Source organism: Amblyraja radiata, chromosome 39, assembly GCF_010909765.2.
Source record: "Amblyraja radiata isolate CabotCenter1 chromosome 39, sAmbRad1.1.pri, whole genome shotgun sequence".
Lineage (NCBI taxonomy): Eukaryota > Metazoa > Chordata > Chondrichthyes > Rajiformes > Rajidae > Amblyraja > Amblyraja radiata.
The window spans coordinates 14,192,252-14,205,233 of NC_045994.1; the positions used below are offsets into that span (position 1 = coordinate 14,192,252).

Here is a 12,982-nt window from a genome sequence, read left to right on the forward strand (position 1 = left end):
GCATGTTCTCCCTGAAACCGCGTTGGTTTTGGCCGGCCTCTGTAAAATTACCCCTGAGTGAGTGGAACTTCTTCATCTTATCGAGTCCACACGCAAGTTGTTGAGCCAGAGCTGAGCAAACGTCTCGGCATCTGCATACAATGGTGTCTGTCTTGTCGCTTCTTGTGCGTGGTGGTGGAAAGGTTGGTGGGAACAGGGCTGTGACGTGAACGATCTTTCCTTGACCCCAATGAACAGATGAGGAAGTGGGATAACATAGAACTAGTTAGCGGGTGATCGATGGTCTCGGTGGGCCGACGGGCCTGTTTAAATCGCTAACCTAATGCTTATCTAAGATGTATTCCTCAGACCAAATCTGAGGAAGGACATTATTGCCATAGAGGGAGTGCAGAGAAGGTTCACCAGACTGATTCCTAGGATGTCAGGACTGTCTTATGAAGAAAGACTGGATAGACTTGGTTTATACTCTCTAGAATTTAGGAGATTGAGAGGGGATCTTATAGAAACTTATAAAATTCTTAAGGGGTTGGACAGGCTAGATGCAGGAAGATTGCTCCCGATGTTGGGGAAGTCCAGGACAAGGGGTCACAGCTTAAGAATAAGGGGGAAATCCTTTAAAACCGAGATGAGAAGAAATTTTTTCACACAGAGAGTGGTGAATCTCTGGAACTCCCTGCCACAGAGGGTAGTCGAGGCCAGTTCATTGGCTATATTTAAGAGGGAGTTAGATGTGGCCCTTGTGGCTAAGGGGATCAGAGGGTATGGAGAGAAGGCAGGTATGGGATACTGAGTTGGATGATCAGCCATGATCATATTGAATGGCGGTGTAGGCTCGAAGGGCCGAATGGCCTGCACCTAATTTCTATGTTTCTATGTCTATTCTAGTGCTTATATCTAGTGATACGTACTGGTCTGGTCTACAAACATTGATTCCTCTGTATCTCGATACACATCGCAAATAAAGTACCATTACCATTAAGAAACGTATCATTGGCTGTAATATTGCAAAGTGTTCACTATTAGTGTTGTTTTTTTCCCTCAGGAAGATTTACTAAAGGACAGACTGCAGACCTTAGCCACAGAGGTCGCCCCACTTTATAAGCAGCTTGCTCCCCAATCCTTCAGCAATCAGGTAAACCAAAATCTACCCCTATAATGTTTAGAAGGGCTATGAGGTTAGATTACTCTTGCACTGCCAGAGTAGCGTGGCTAGTAAAACACCCCAGTTAATTCAGACCTAGTCTGAATGGGGAAACGTCGCCTCTCCATGTTCTCCGGAGATGCTGCCTGAACCCGGGTCTCGGGCGCTGTAAGGCAGCAACTCACCTGTGTTGAAGACCTTTATTTAGACAATAGACAATAGGTGCAGGAGTAGGCCATTCGGACCTTCGAGCCAGCACCGCCATTCAATGTGATCACGGCTGATCATCCCCAATCAGTACCCCGTTCCTGCCTTCTCCCCATATCCCCTGACTCCGCTATTTAGCTCTTTCTTGAAAGCATCCAGAGAACCTGCCTCCACCGCCCTCTGAGGCAGAGAATTCCACAGACTCACCACTCTCTGTGAGGAAAAAGTGTTTCCTCGTCTCCGTTCTAAATGGCTTACTCCTTATTCTTAAACTGTGTGTGGCCCCTGTATTTAATTTAGGAATCCAGCAACAAGGGGAAACATTCATTCAATGTCGCTGATTGTTCAATTAATAGATCCACTAATAAATATCAGCTAAGCAACATTGTGTGGAATATGAATGCAATGTAATAAATAAAATTAAAAAAAAAAATAAAATAAAAAAAAAAAAATTATTATTATTAATGTTGATAAGAAAGGTAATGTATTAAGAATGACACTGCTGCATAGTTCACTGTCTTTGTAGATTGCCAATGAACAGTTCATCCCCTGAGGGTCTGGGCTGCAGGGAGAGGTTGGGCAGAGAGGTTGACCTTATTCCTTGGAGCGCAGTAGGATGAGGGGTGACCTTATGGAGGCGTATAATATCATGAGGGGGAATAGATAGGGTGAATGTAGAGTCTTTTTTTTAGGGTCGGGGAATCAAGAACCAGAGGACATAAGTTTAAGGTGAGAGGGGAAAGATTTGATAGGAAGCTGAGGGCGAAACGTTTTCACTCAGAGGGTGGTGGGCATATGGATAAATAGAACTAGCTGCCAGAGGAGGTAGTTGAGGCAGGGACTATAACGGACACTTGACAGATGCATGGATAGGAAAGGTTTAGAGGGCCAAGGTCCAAATGCATACAAATGGGATTAAATTAGATAGGACTTGGTCGCCATTAACAAGTTGGACCGAAGGCCCTGTCTCCATGCTGTATGAATCTAAGCATGGTTTAGTTTAGAGATACAGCGCGGAAACAGGCCCACCAAGTCCATGCCGACCAGCGATCCCCGTACACTAATGCCCCTGTCCCACTTAGGAAACCTGAACGGAAACCTCTGGAGACTTTGCGCCCCACCCAAGGTTTCCGTGCGGTTCCCGGAGGTTGCAGGTGGTTGCCGGAGGTTGCAGGTAGTGGAAGCAGGTAGGGAGACTGACAAAAACCTCCGGGAACCGCACGGAAACCTAAGGTGGGGTTGCAAAGTCTCCAGAGGTTTCCTAAGTGGGACAGGGGCATAACACTATCCTACACACACTCTGGGGACAATTTACACTTATACCAAGCCAATTAACCTACAAACCCGCACGTCTTTGGAGTGTGGGAGGAAACCGAAGATCCCGGGGAAAACCCACGCAGGTCACGGGGAGAACGTACAAACTAGGTACCCGTAGTCAGGATCTCTGGCGCTGTACGGCAGCAACTCTACCGCTGCGCCTCCGAGCCGCTCGTAATGCAACCGTGATAACAATGTAAATAAAGAACTGTTGTGTAATTCACTGTCTTTGCAGATCACCAATGAACAGTTAGCCCCAGACTGCAGACTGGGGAAGAAAGAAGGGAAACCGTTTTCAGGAGTGACTGCGTGTATGGACTTCTGCGCGCACGCTCACAAGGACCAGCATAACATGTACAATGGCTGCACTGTGGTATGTAGTCCCACGACAAACCCCAAACTCATTCCGCCTATCCCTCAGGCCGAACTTTCAAACATAGAAACATAGAAACATAAAAAATAGGTGCAGGAGTAGGCCATTCGGCCCTTCGAGCCTGCACCGCCATTCAATATGATCATGGCTGATCATCCAACTCAGTATCCCATCCCTGCCTTCTCTCCGCACCCCCTGATCCCTTTAGCCACAAGGGCCACATCTAACTCCCTCTTAAATATAGCCAATGAACTGTGGCCTCAACTACCTTCTGTGGCAAACACAAAAAGCTGGAGTAACTCAGTAACGAAGTGTGGATGCTGGTTTAAACCGAAGACAGACGCAGAAAGCTGGAGTAACTCAGCGGGACAGGCAACATCTCTGGAGAGAAGGAATGGGTGACGTTTCGGGTCGAGACCCTTCTTCAGACTGGTTAGAGATAAGGGAAATGAGAGATATAGACGATGATGTTGCGAGATAAAGAACAATGAATGAAAGATATGCAAAAAAGCATATTGTTCTTAATCTCTCCACATCACTGACTCTTGTTTCCCTTATTCCTAACCAGTCTGAAGAAGGGTCTCGACCCGAAACGTCACCCATTCCTTCTCTCCAGAGATGCTGCCTGTCCCGCCTGGTTACTCCAGCTTTCTGCATCTATCTTCGGTTTAAACCAGCATCCACACTTCCTTCTTACACATCACTCAAATTAGGGCTGATCTGTTACCTCCTTCGAAGATGAAATCAGGCCATTGGATGTAGGACAACTTCACAGCTGAGATTCACAATACAACACTGCCACATGCTGACAAATGTCGGTACTGCAATGGCCGTATCTTCATAATTCCGCTTTGTGGAGAAGAAATAAAATCCAAAGATAGACACAAAATGCTGGAGTAACTCAGCGGGCCAGGCAGCATCTCTGGAGAAAAGGAATGGGTGACGTTTCGGGTCGAGACCCTTCTTTAGAATGGGTCTTCAGTCTTATAGTGCATCGGGACGACAGATGGCGCAAGGGGCTAAGTGTTCGGCTGGCGACCGGAAGGTGGCCGGTTCGAATCCCGCTTGGAGTGCATACTGTCGTTGTGTCCTTGGGCAAGACACTTCACCCACCTTTGCCTGTGTGTGAATGTGTGTGAGTGATTGGTGGTGGTCGGAGGGGCCGTAGGCGCAGATTGGCAGCCACGCTTCCATCAGTCTGCCCCAGGGCAGCTGTGACTACAGAAGTAGCTTACCACCACCGAGTGTGACTGAGGAGTGAATGAATAATGCGATGTAAAGCGCCTTGAGTATTAGAAAGGCGCTATATAAATCCCATCCATTATTATTATTATAGCAAAGATAGCCCGTAAATAAGCAATTCATTTTTGGTCGCGTGTATTGAGTACACAACCTCTACAATTACTCATGCGGCCAGCATACACCTTATATCTCACATTGCTCCTAGTCTGAAGAAGGGTCTCGATCGCTGGTCGGTGCGGACCCTGTGGGTCGAAGGGCCCGTTTCCGCGCTGTATCTCTAAAACTAAGCCAAACTAAAGACGGGTCTCAACCCGAAATGTCACCTGTTCCTTTTCTCCGGAGATGCTGCCTGACCCGTGCGTTACTCCGGCTTGTTGTGCGTTTATCTTCGATGGAAGGGAGGGAGGTTGGTTTATGTGGTGGTCTGGGCTGTGTCCTGAGAGTTTGGGATCAAAGGGCAGGATTGGGGGCGCCCTGGGGGATTTCCTGGACCGCTGGGCACCGCGGGGGGTGTAATGCATCCTGAATAAAGATGGTGATATACTTGTATCATAGTTTATCTGTATTATTTGTTTGACCTGTATTATGGTGGCAGGTTTTAGACAATAGACAATAGGTGCAGGAGTAGGCCATTCGGCACTTCGAGCCAGCACCTCCATTCAATGTGATCATGGCTGATCATCCCCAATCAGTACCCCGTTCCTGCCTTCTCCCCATATCCCCTGACTCCGCTATCTTTAAGAGCCCTATCTAGCTCTCTCTTGAAACCCGCCTCCACCGCCCTCAGAGGCAGAGAATTCCACAGACTCACCACTCTCTGTGAGAAAAAGTGTTTCCTCGTCTCCGTTCTAAATGGATTACCCCTTATTCTTAAACTGCGTGTGGCCCCTGGTTCTGGACTCCCCCAACATCGGGAACATGTTTCCTGCCTCTAGCGTGTCCAAACCTTTAACAATCTTATATGTTTCACTTTATGTTTTGTTTCGATTTATTTTCGAACTGTACATATTATGGTAAAGAAATTATTTTTGGTTAAACAAAAATAAGCGAGCGGATTGCCCGGCGTAACGGATCGGCGTGTTTGCCCGCAGGTTTGCACGCTGACCAAGGAGGACAACCGGCAGATCGGCACCACGCCGGAGGACGAGCAGTTGCACGTGTTGCCGCTCTACAAGGTGTCCGCCACCGACGAACACGGCAGCGAGCACAACCAGAGTGAGAAGTTCAAGGCCGGCGCCATCGAGGTGCTCACCGCCTTCCCCAGGGAGGTCCGCATGCTGCCCGAGCCCGTCAAGTCCGCCCGCCAGAAGAAGCTGGAAGCAAAGAGGGCCGCGGAAAAGCAACGGAACCAGGAGAAGAAACTCCTGGCCGGAAAGCTAAAGCAGGAAACGGAAAACTTGAAGTGTGGCACTCCGCAGAATAAAGGTAGTTGTTTATTTCATTGATTATAGAAACATAGAAACATAGAAAATAGGTGCAGAATTAGGCCATTCGGCCCTTCGAGCCTGCACCGCCATTCAATATGATCATGGCTGATCATCCAACTCAGTATCCTGTACCTGCCTTCTCTCCGTACCCCCTGATCCCTTTAGCCACAAGGGCCACATCTAACTCCCTCTTAAATACAGCCAATGAACTGTGGCCTCAACTACCTTCTGTGGCAGAGAATTCCACAGATTCACCACTCTCTGTGTGAAAAATGTTTTCCTCATCTCGGTCCTGAAAGATTTCCCCCTTATCCTTAAACTGTGTGACCCCTTGTTCTGGAGTGAGAAGCAGCAATGGGGGATGAAAAATATGAAGTTGGTAAATCCCTATTTGTGTGTTTTTTTAATAATAGTGCAATTGTTTCTCTTTCTTTTCTAGGGTCTATTTCTTAACTTTCTTCTCTAACTCTTTCTCTAATGGGATTTGATTTTCAACACTTTCCTGCACTATCACGACTCTTTCTCACTTTCCTTACTTCCTTTATTTCTATCTTTCTTAAAGCTCAAAAAATGAAGGGGGTACAACAAATGTAATAAGATATACGTGGCTTGTAATAATAATAATAAATTTTATTTATGGGCGCCTTTCAAGAGTCTCAAGGACACCTTACAAAAATTTAGCAGGTAGAGGAAAAACATGTAAGGGGAATGAAATAAATAGTAGAGACATGACTAGTACACAAAGTAAAGACAGAATCCAATACAAAACACAATATGAGGCAATTAATGCACAGATGAAAAGGGAGGGGGACGTGGGGCTAAGGATAGGCAGAGGTGAAGAGATGGGTCTTGAGGCGGGACTGGAAGATGGTGAGGGACACGGAATTGCGGATCAATTGGGGGAGGGAGTTCCAGAGCCTGGGACCTGCCCTGGAGAAGGTTCTGTCCCCAAAACTGCGGAGGTTGGACTTGTGGATGGAGAGGAGACCGGCTGATGTGGATCTGAGGGACCGTGAGGGTTGGTAGGGGGAGAGGAGGTCAGTGAGATATGGGGAGGCCAGATGGTGGAGGGCTTTGTAGGTGAGGATCAGGATTTTGTAGGTGATCCGGTGGGAGATGGGAAGCCAGTGAAGTTGTTTGTACTACTGTAAATATTGTACTTCTAATAAATTTTAAAAAAAGAGAAAAAAAAGATATAGTTCGAAGCTCCAGCTAGACCTTTAAGAACGTTCTCGTAGGAAGGAGATGAAGTAAATGACCGAGACACTACATTTAGAAAAAAAGAAGGCTTGTTTTGGCTGATAAATTAGACCAATTCTCCAAAACATGGTCTCCTTTCACTGAATTTCTTCAATAATAGAATGGTTGAACACAAATTTAAAACCGATGCTTGGGTGAGCGGGGGAGGGGGGGGGGGGGAAGTATGGTGGGGCATATCTCCGTTCAGGGGTCTTTTCTTCTCTCTTTTTTCTATTTTTCTTCTCTCTGCACTCTTTCCTTTTTACTCATTTTCCCCCCCGATTCACTTATCAGTTTACAAAAATGGTAAAAATGAAATGAATTATACATTAAGAATTGTATAATTGTTAGGCCGATTGCTTTATTCTTGTACAATTGCTTCAAATAAAATTTTTAAAAAAGGAAGGAGATGAGGAGAAATTTCTTTAGTCGGAGGGTGGTGAATCTGTGGGATTCTCTGTCACACAAGGCTGTGGAGGCCAAGTCAGTGAATATTTTTAAGGCAGAGATAGATAGATTCTTGATTAGTGCGGGTGTCAGGGGTTATGGGGAGAAGGCAGGAGAATGGGGTTAGGAGGAAGAGATAGATCAGGCACGGCTGCATGGCGGAGTGGACCTGATGGGTCAATTCTGCTACCATCACTTATCAATTTACTCAGCTCGACAGGCAGCATCTCTGGAGAAAAAGGATGGGTGGCAGCTCAGGTCGGGGAAACTCAGCAGGCGCGGCAGCATCTATGGAGCGAAGGAAATAGGCAACAAATAGTTAAAACATGGAACGCGGGTCCGTACAGTACAGGAACAGGCCCTTCGGCCCACAATACTGGTGCTGGACACAATATCAGATTATATTTATATAAAACTCTCTGCTAATCTGATTATTATTTACTATATGCTTCTCAACTGATAGATTGTCAATTGGCTCATTCACAAGACTAGTTCGGAATTAGACTGTTTCTTAGATAGTTTCTTTCTTTAGGGTGGACAAAAATGCTGGAGAAACTCAGCGGGTGCGGCAGCATCTGTGGAGCGAAGGAAATGGGCAACGTTTCGGGCTGAAACCCTTCTTCAGACTGAAGGAAATAGGCAACGTTTCGGGCCGAAACCCTTCTTCAGACTGAAGGAAATAGGCAACGTTTCGGGCCGAAACCCTTCTTCAGACTGAAGGAAATAGGCAATGTTTCGGGCCGAAACCCTTCTTCAGACTGAAGGAAATGGGCAACGTTTCGGGCCGAAACCCTTCTTCAGACTGAAGGAAATAGGCAACGTTTCGGGCCGAAACCCTTCTTCAGACTGAAGGAAATAGGCAACGTTTCGGGCCGAAACCCTTCTTCAGACTGAAGGAATAGGCAATGTTTCGGGCCGAAACCCTTCTTCAGACTGAAGGAATAGGCAACGTTTCGGGCCGAAACCCTTCTTCAGACTGAAGGAAATAGGCAGCGTTTCGGGCCGAAACCCTTCCGGGTTTCGGCCCGAAACGTTGCCTATTTCCATCGCTCCATAGATGCTGCTGCACCCGCTGAGTTTCTCCAGCATTTTTGTCTACCTTCGATTTTCCAGCACCTGCACAGTTCCTTCTTGAACATTTCTTGATTCTGTTCTATTCTGTTTGCAGTTTGCTTGTTTGTCTTTTTGCACAAAGCCCGCGAGCATCGCCACTTTTCATTTCACTGCACACACACCTCGTATGTGACGAATAAACTTGACTTGACTTGACTCAAGTGAGGACCCTTCTTCAGTAAATCATTCTGGTCTAACCTTGTCTTGTTTCCTGCAGATGTGACGCTGGCAAGTGCGGCCCCCCAACACCACCTCACCCCCTCGATCAAAATCGAGCCGCAGGATCACTACAACTCGTACAAACACAGCGGGAATTCTGTCGTGGAGAGCTACACGGTGCTTGGGAACTGTAGACCTTCCAACGCCTACAACCTGGGCAATGCCTACCCTTATCATTCCTACTATGCAAGGCCATCCCTGCCTTCCATCAACAACTACCACCCACGGTATTCCTTTTCCTACGGCTATTACGGCTACCCGAGCAACCAGCTCTTCCCCCCGTCGTTCCTCAACTACGGCAGCGGCGACACCACGCCGCCGAGTTTCGCGGGAAACGGTTTCGAGAAGAAGCCGGACGTTCAGGAGCTGTGCGCCAACTTCAACCTCGCCCTCAGGAGTAACAGGATCGACTGCTCTGAGCAAGGCGGCGATATGGCACCAAAGCAGAGCCACCAGCCCATGTTTCAAGGGGGGACCGGTTTGGTTTCTCCGAACCCACTGTCCGCACAGTCCCACCTACCCGAGGAAGTCAAACGAGCGTCGCAAAACGCCAACAGCATCAACCGGTTCATCAAACAGGAGCCAGAAGACCCCGTCCCCTACTCCCAGTCCTGCCACGGAGCTTCTCGGAACGTCCACCCAGTGAACAATACCTATCCCCCTGTCCAAATGTCGCCTGGTCTCGGCCACCAAGGGAAGTCCTGGGATGTGTTCAAGCCAAACGGTAGTTTGATGTCAACTGGGACTTCTGGGCACGACAAACCCTGGAGCCTGTACAATTCCACCGACAGCACCAAGTTAGCCAACACGAACGTTCAAGACAGATGGAACTCGATAACGTCCAACAGGAGCGCAAACGGGTGTCCTGTGTCGAACATGCAGGAGAAGCCGTGGAATTTACACACTGATAGCAGGGGCACGCCTCCGATAAAGAGCGTGAACCACCAGGGGACAATGTGGGACTCGTTCAAGTCAGGTGAAGCCCCACCCATGGCATCTAATGTTAACCTGAAGGAGAAACTATGGGAGCCGGTGAAAATACAGAACAACTTGTCAGTGATCTCGGGTTCCAGCCTGCAAGACAAGACGTGGGATTTGTACAAAAGGAACGGCTCCAAGTCTTCGACGTCCAACATGAGCCTGCGGGAGAACGTGTGGAATGAAAACGGCGCGGTGTTCCCGGGAGGAACCATGGAGGGGAAGCAGTGGGACCTTTACAAAGTCAACGAGGGCGGTCCTGTTTTGCACGGTTCGGGCATGCAGGAGCAGCTCTGGGACCCTTACGGCATGAACGAAAACATGGACGACTTGCCCCCCGAGAACGTCAAGGAGGAGGAGGAGGAGGTTTGGTCCGACAGCGAACACAACTTTCTGGACGGCAACATCGGAGGCGTTGCCGTGGCGCCGGCTCACGGCTCCATTTTGATCGAGTGCGCCCGCAGGGAGCTTCACGCCACCACGCCGTTGAAGAAACCCAACCGGTCCCACCCCACGCGGATATCCCTCGTCTTCTACCAGCACAAGAACTTGAACGAGCCGAACCACGGCCTGGCACTGTGGGAGGCCAAGGTGAAAATCCTGGCGGAGAGGGCGAAACAGAGGCAGGAGGAGGCGGCCAGGTTGGGCCTACCGCTGGTGAACTCCAAACTCCTGGGGAAAAAGCGCAAATGGGGCAGCACGCTGACCACAGACATTGACCTCGGCAAGAAGGACTTCTTCCCCACACGTCAAGCTTTGACCATTACCACAAACACTGTTATCACTGTGTCTTCATACGCCTATACCCAGGTAACAGGGCCCTATAATCGCTGGATTTGAGACTCAGACAACATTTTGCGGCCATCTTACCTCACTAAGGCAGCTCTTTCCGTTGCTGAACGGTGCTTTCCCCTGTTAAATATACAGTCGAGGGAGAATCCCACTCAAGTGCAAATCATCTCGAAAGCTGCACTCTGAGCAAAGAATTTTAATCACAGTTTGAAATTTTTTTTTCCTGGTTTTAGTAATCTAATTTATATACCTACATGTTTTTTGAACTTATAGCTGCCCATCGTTACTTGAAGGGTAAGAGAACTTTCTATGTCAAACTAGAAGAATAGTATTTATTGTACACCTTTTGTTGTATCTGTTGTTCAGAAGAAAAAAAAAAATCATTTGTTCGGGAAGCAGCTAATTCTTCAGGGGCCAAGTTAATTCTGACAGATATCAACACCTCTGCCTGTTGAATTCCATGTATAGGATGTCATCTAAAAGAAATCTAAAAAAGGTGAAGAAACTGGTGCTTTTTAAACAAAAAAGTTTACAACAAAGTTCATTTTCAGTCACGATAGTAAAAATCACCCACACAATTCTGAGCCCGGTGATTTTCGATTTGTATAGCCATTACCGCTGGCCTGTCTGTTGGTGCTTAAAACCTTATTCGCCTGACATTTCTGGTCGAAATGTCAAGCACATGCACTTAAATGTAAAAAAAAAATCCCATTGTGCCGTTCCGAGGTAGATTATAATGGCAATCAACATCTTGGTGCTCCTCCCACTCCTTGTTTCCCCTTCCCATCTCATTGGAAAGAAAAAAAAAAAAGAAATTCGCAGTGTGTGTGTCTGCTGTAATCTTTTGAGCAGCTTAACTTGATAGAAGCTGAAGGGTGTTCCATGATCTAATCATCTTCTCCTGTTCCACCAAGCGTTTTTTCATGAACGTTTACAGTGGAACCCCCTGTGAGGGCAGTTTTGTTTTTCTGGGATATTGTACGGGTTGATTTTCCGGACTGCTTTCGGCACTCTTATTAAAGTCAGAGAAGGCGATTTTTTGCAATTTTATACCGAGCGAGGCTCCACACACCGAAGCACCATTGCCGGGTGCGTTTATCTTCTGTTGAATGTCGTGATATTTCGTGAGGTTCAGGTGTTTCTGAGTTAAGAGCTGAACATGGGTTTTACAGCAACGGCAATGCATCTGCAGTCTAGGAATTAGGCCTGTAATTACTATTGTCATTGGAGCCACTCTCAGATACCCCCCTTCAGAGTGCCAGCATCCAATTGACGGTTTTGACTTTAATTTTTTTAATTTTTTTGTTCTATTCTTTGTTTTTACACGTTAGTATGGGAAGAACAGCAGGAGGTGTATTTTTTCCCTGCATTCTATATCCAATTTTAAACTGTAAATATATGAAAAGAAGACATTTTAAAGCACTTTCACCTTGATTTTAAAATGACAACTTGAAGTAGGTTATTTAACAGATAAATATTGGTAGAACTACTGTAAATAGCTGCAGAATTTTTAGCAAGAATCTTTCTCAAAGTTCCAGCATCATGTTCTTTAACCTCCCCCCCCCCCCCCCCCCATCATGTTTAGAGAATATTTATAAATAATCATTCTGTTAATGTAGGATTCTAACCATGTACTTACACTGATAAAGCCCCAGAATAACTAGACGATTACATGGGAATCATTACAATATTTGTTTTTGATCAGACACCAAACGTTAACTTGCCTTTGGCTTGAAACACCAGTTATTTTGCCACATTAGAGCATTCACATGCTGTAAAATTTGGTGTAGAAATCAGAGTTTTATAGCCTTTTAGAACAGAATAACATCGGTTGGCGTTGATCCAATTTCTAAAATCGCATCTGCAGAAATCAGCATTACGATCCAGACTTAAAATTGCTCACAGCTAGATGTGTTTCCCCCCAGTCCCACGTTTTAGAATGCATGTTTTCGTTAATCTTCTGAGTTTCTGACATGGAGTATTGAATTACTTGCATGAAAATTGATTGTGTTTTTTTTTGTACGAACGCTTTCAAAATTTTGACCAAATTTCCTCCCACTGAGCTCAATTGCGGTGTTGAGGAAGTCACTGGAATGGTTTAAAAATGGCATTTTACATTTTTGTTTCTTACTAACGGCAGTAAACCCCTCGCATCTGGTGCAATGTTTCACCGGCAATAGTTAGAACCTTAAAAAAAAAAGAAGAAAATTATTAATGCAACTTTCATTTTGAAAAACATTGCAACAATAAACCATCTTGGAAGAAAAGATAATGGGCAAAGGCATATATAGGTGGTGGATAGGTCTGCACTCTCAGTGGGCCGAAGGTCTTGTTTCTGTGCTGTATCTCTCGATATGTTATGTCCTCTGAGCTCCTGGAAAGGAATTGTAAATATTCTAATTTTGGTTGGTCTTAGTCTAATGAATTCACGTGCCTTTATTGAGTATTTTACATCCAAAACAAATCAATAAAATCACTAAAAATTGA

At 46.3% G+C, this 12,982-nt stretch overlaps 1 protein-coding gene across 1 annotated transcript in view; it reads left to right on the forward strand.

Annotated features, from left to right (window-relative positions):
• Positions 1–11,522, forward strand: part of LOC116967435 (methylcytosine dioxygenase tet3-like) — a 79,812-nt gene extending 68,290 nt beyond the window's left edge. Inside the window, exons 8-11 of the mRNA XM_033013992.1 lie at positions 1,043–1,132; positions 2,901–3,038; positions 5,372–5,705; positions 8,724–11,522. Of these exons, the coding sequence (XP_032869883.1) occupies positions 1,043–1,132; positions 2,901–3,038; positions 5,372–5,705; positions 8,724–10,543 (2,382 nt within the window). The 3' untranslated portion in view covers positions 10,544–11,522. The remainder of the gene's footprint in view (positions 1–1,042; positions 1,133–2,900; positions 3,039–5,371; positions 5,706–8,723) is intronic.
• Positions 11,523–12,982: the final 1,460 nt, after the last annotated feature.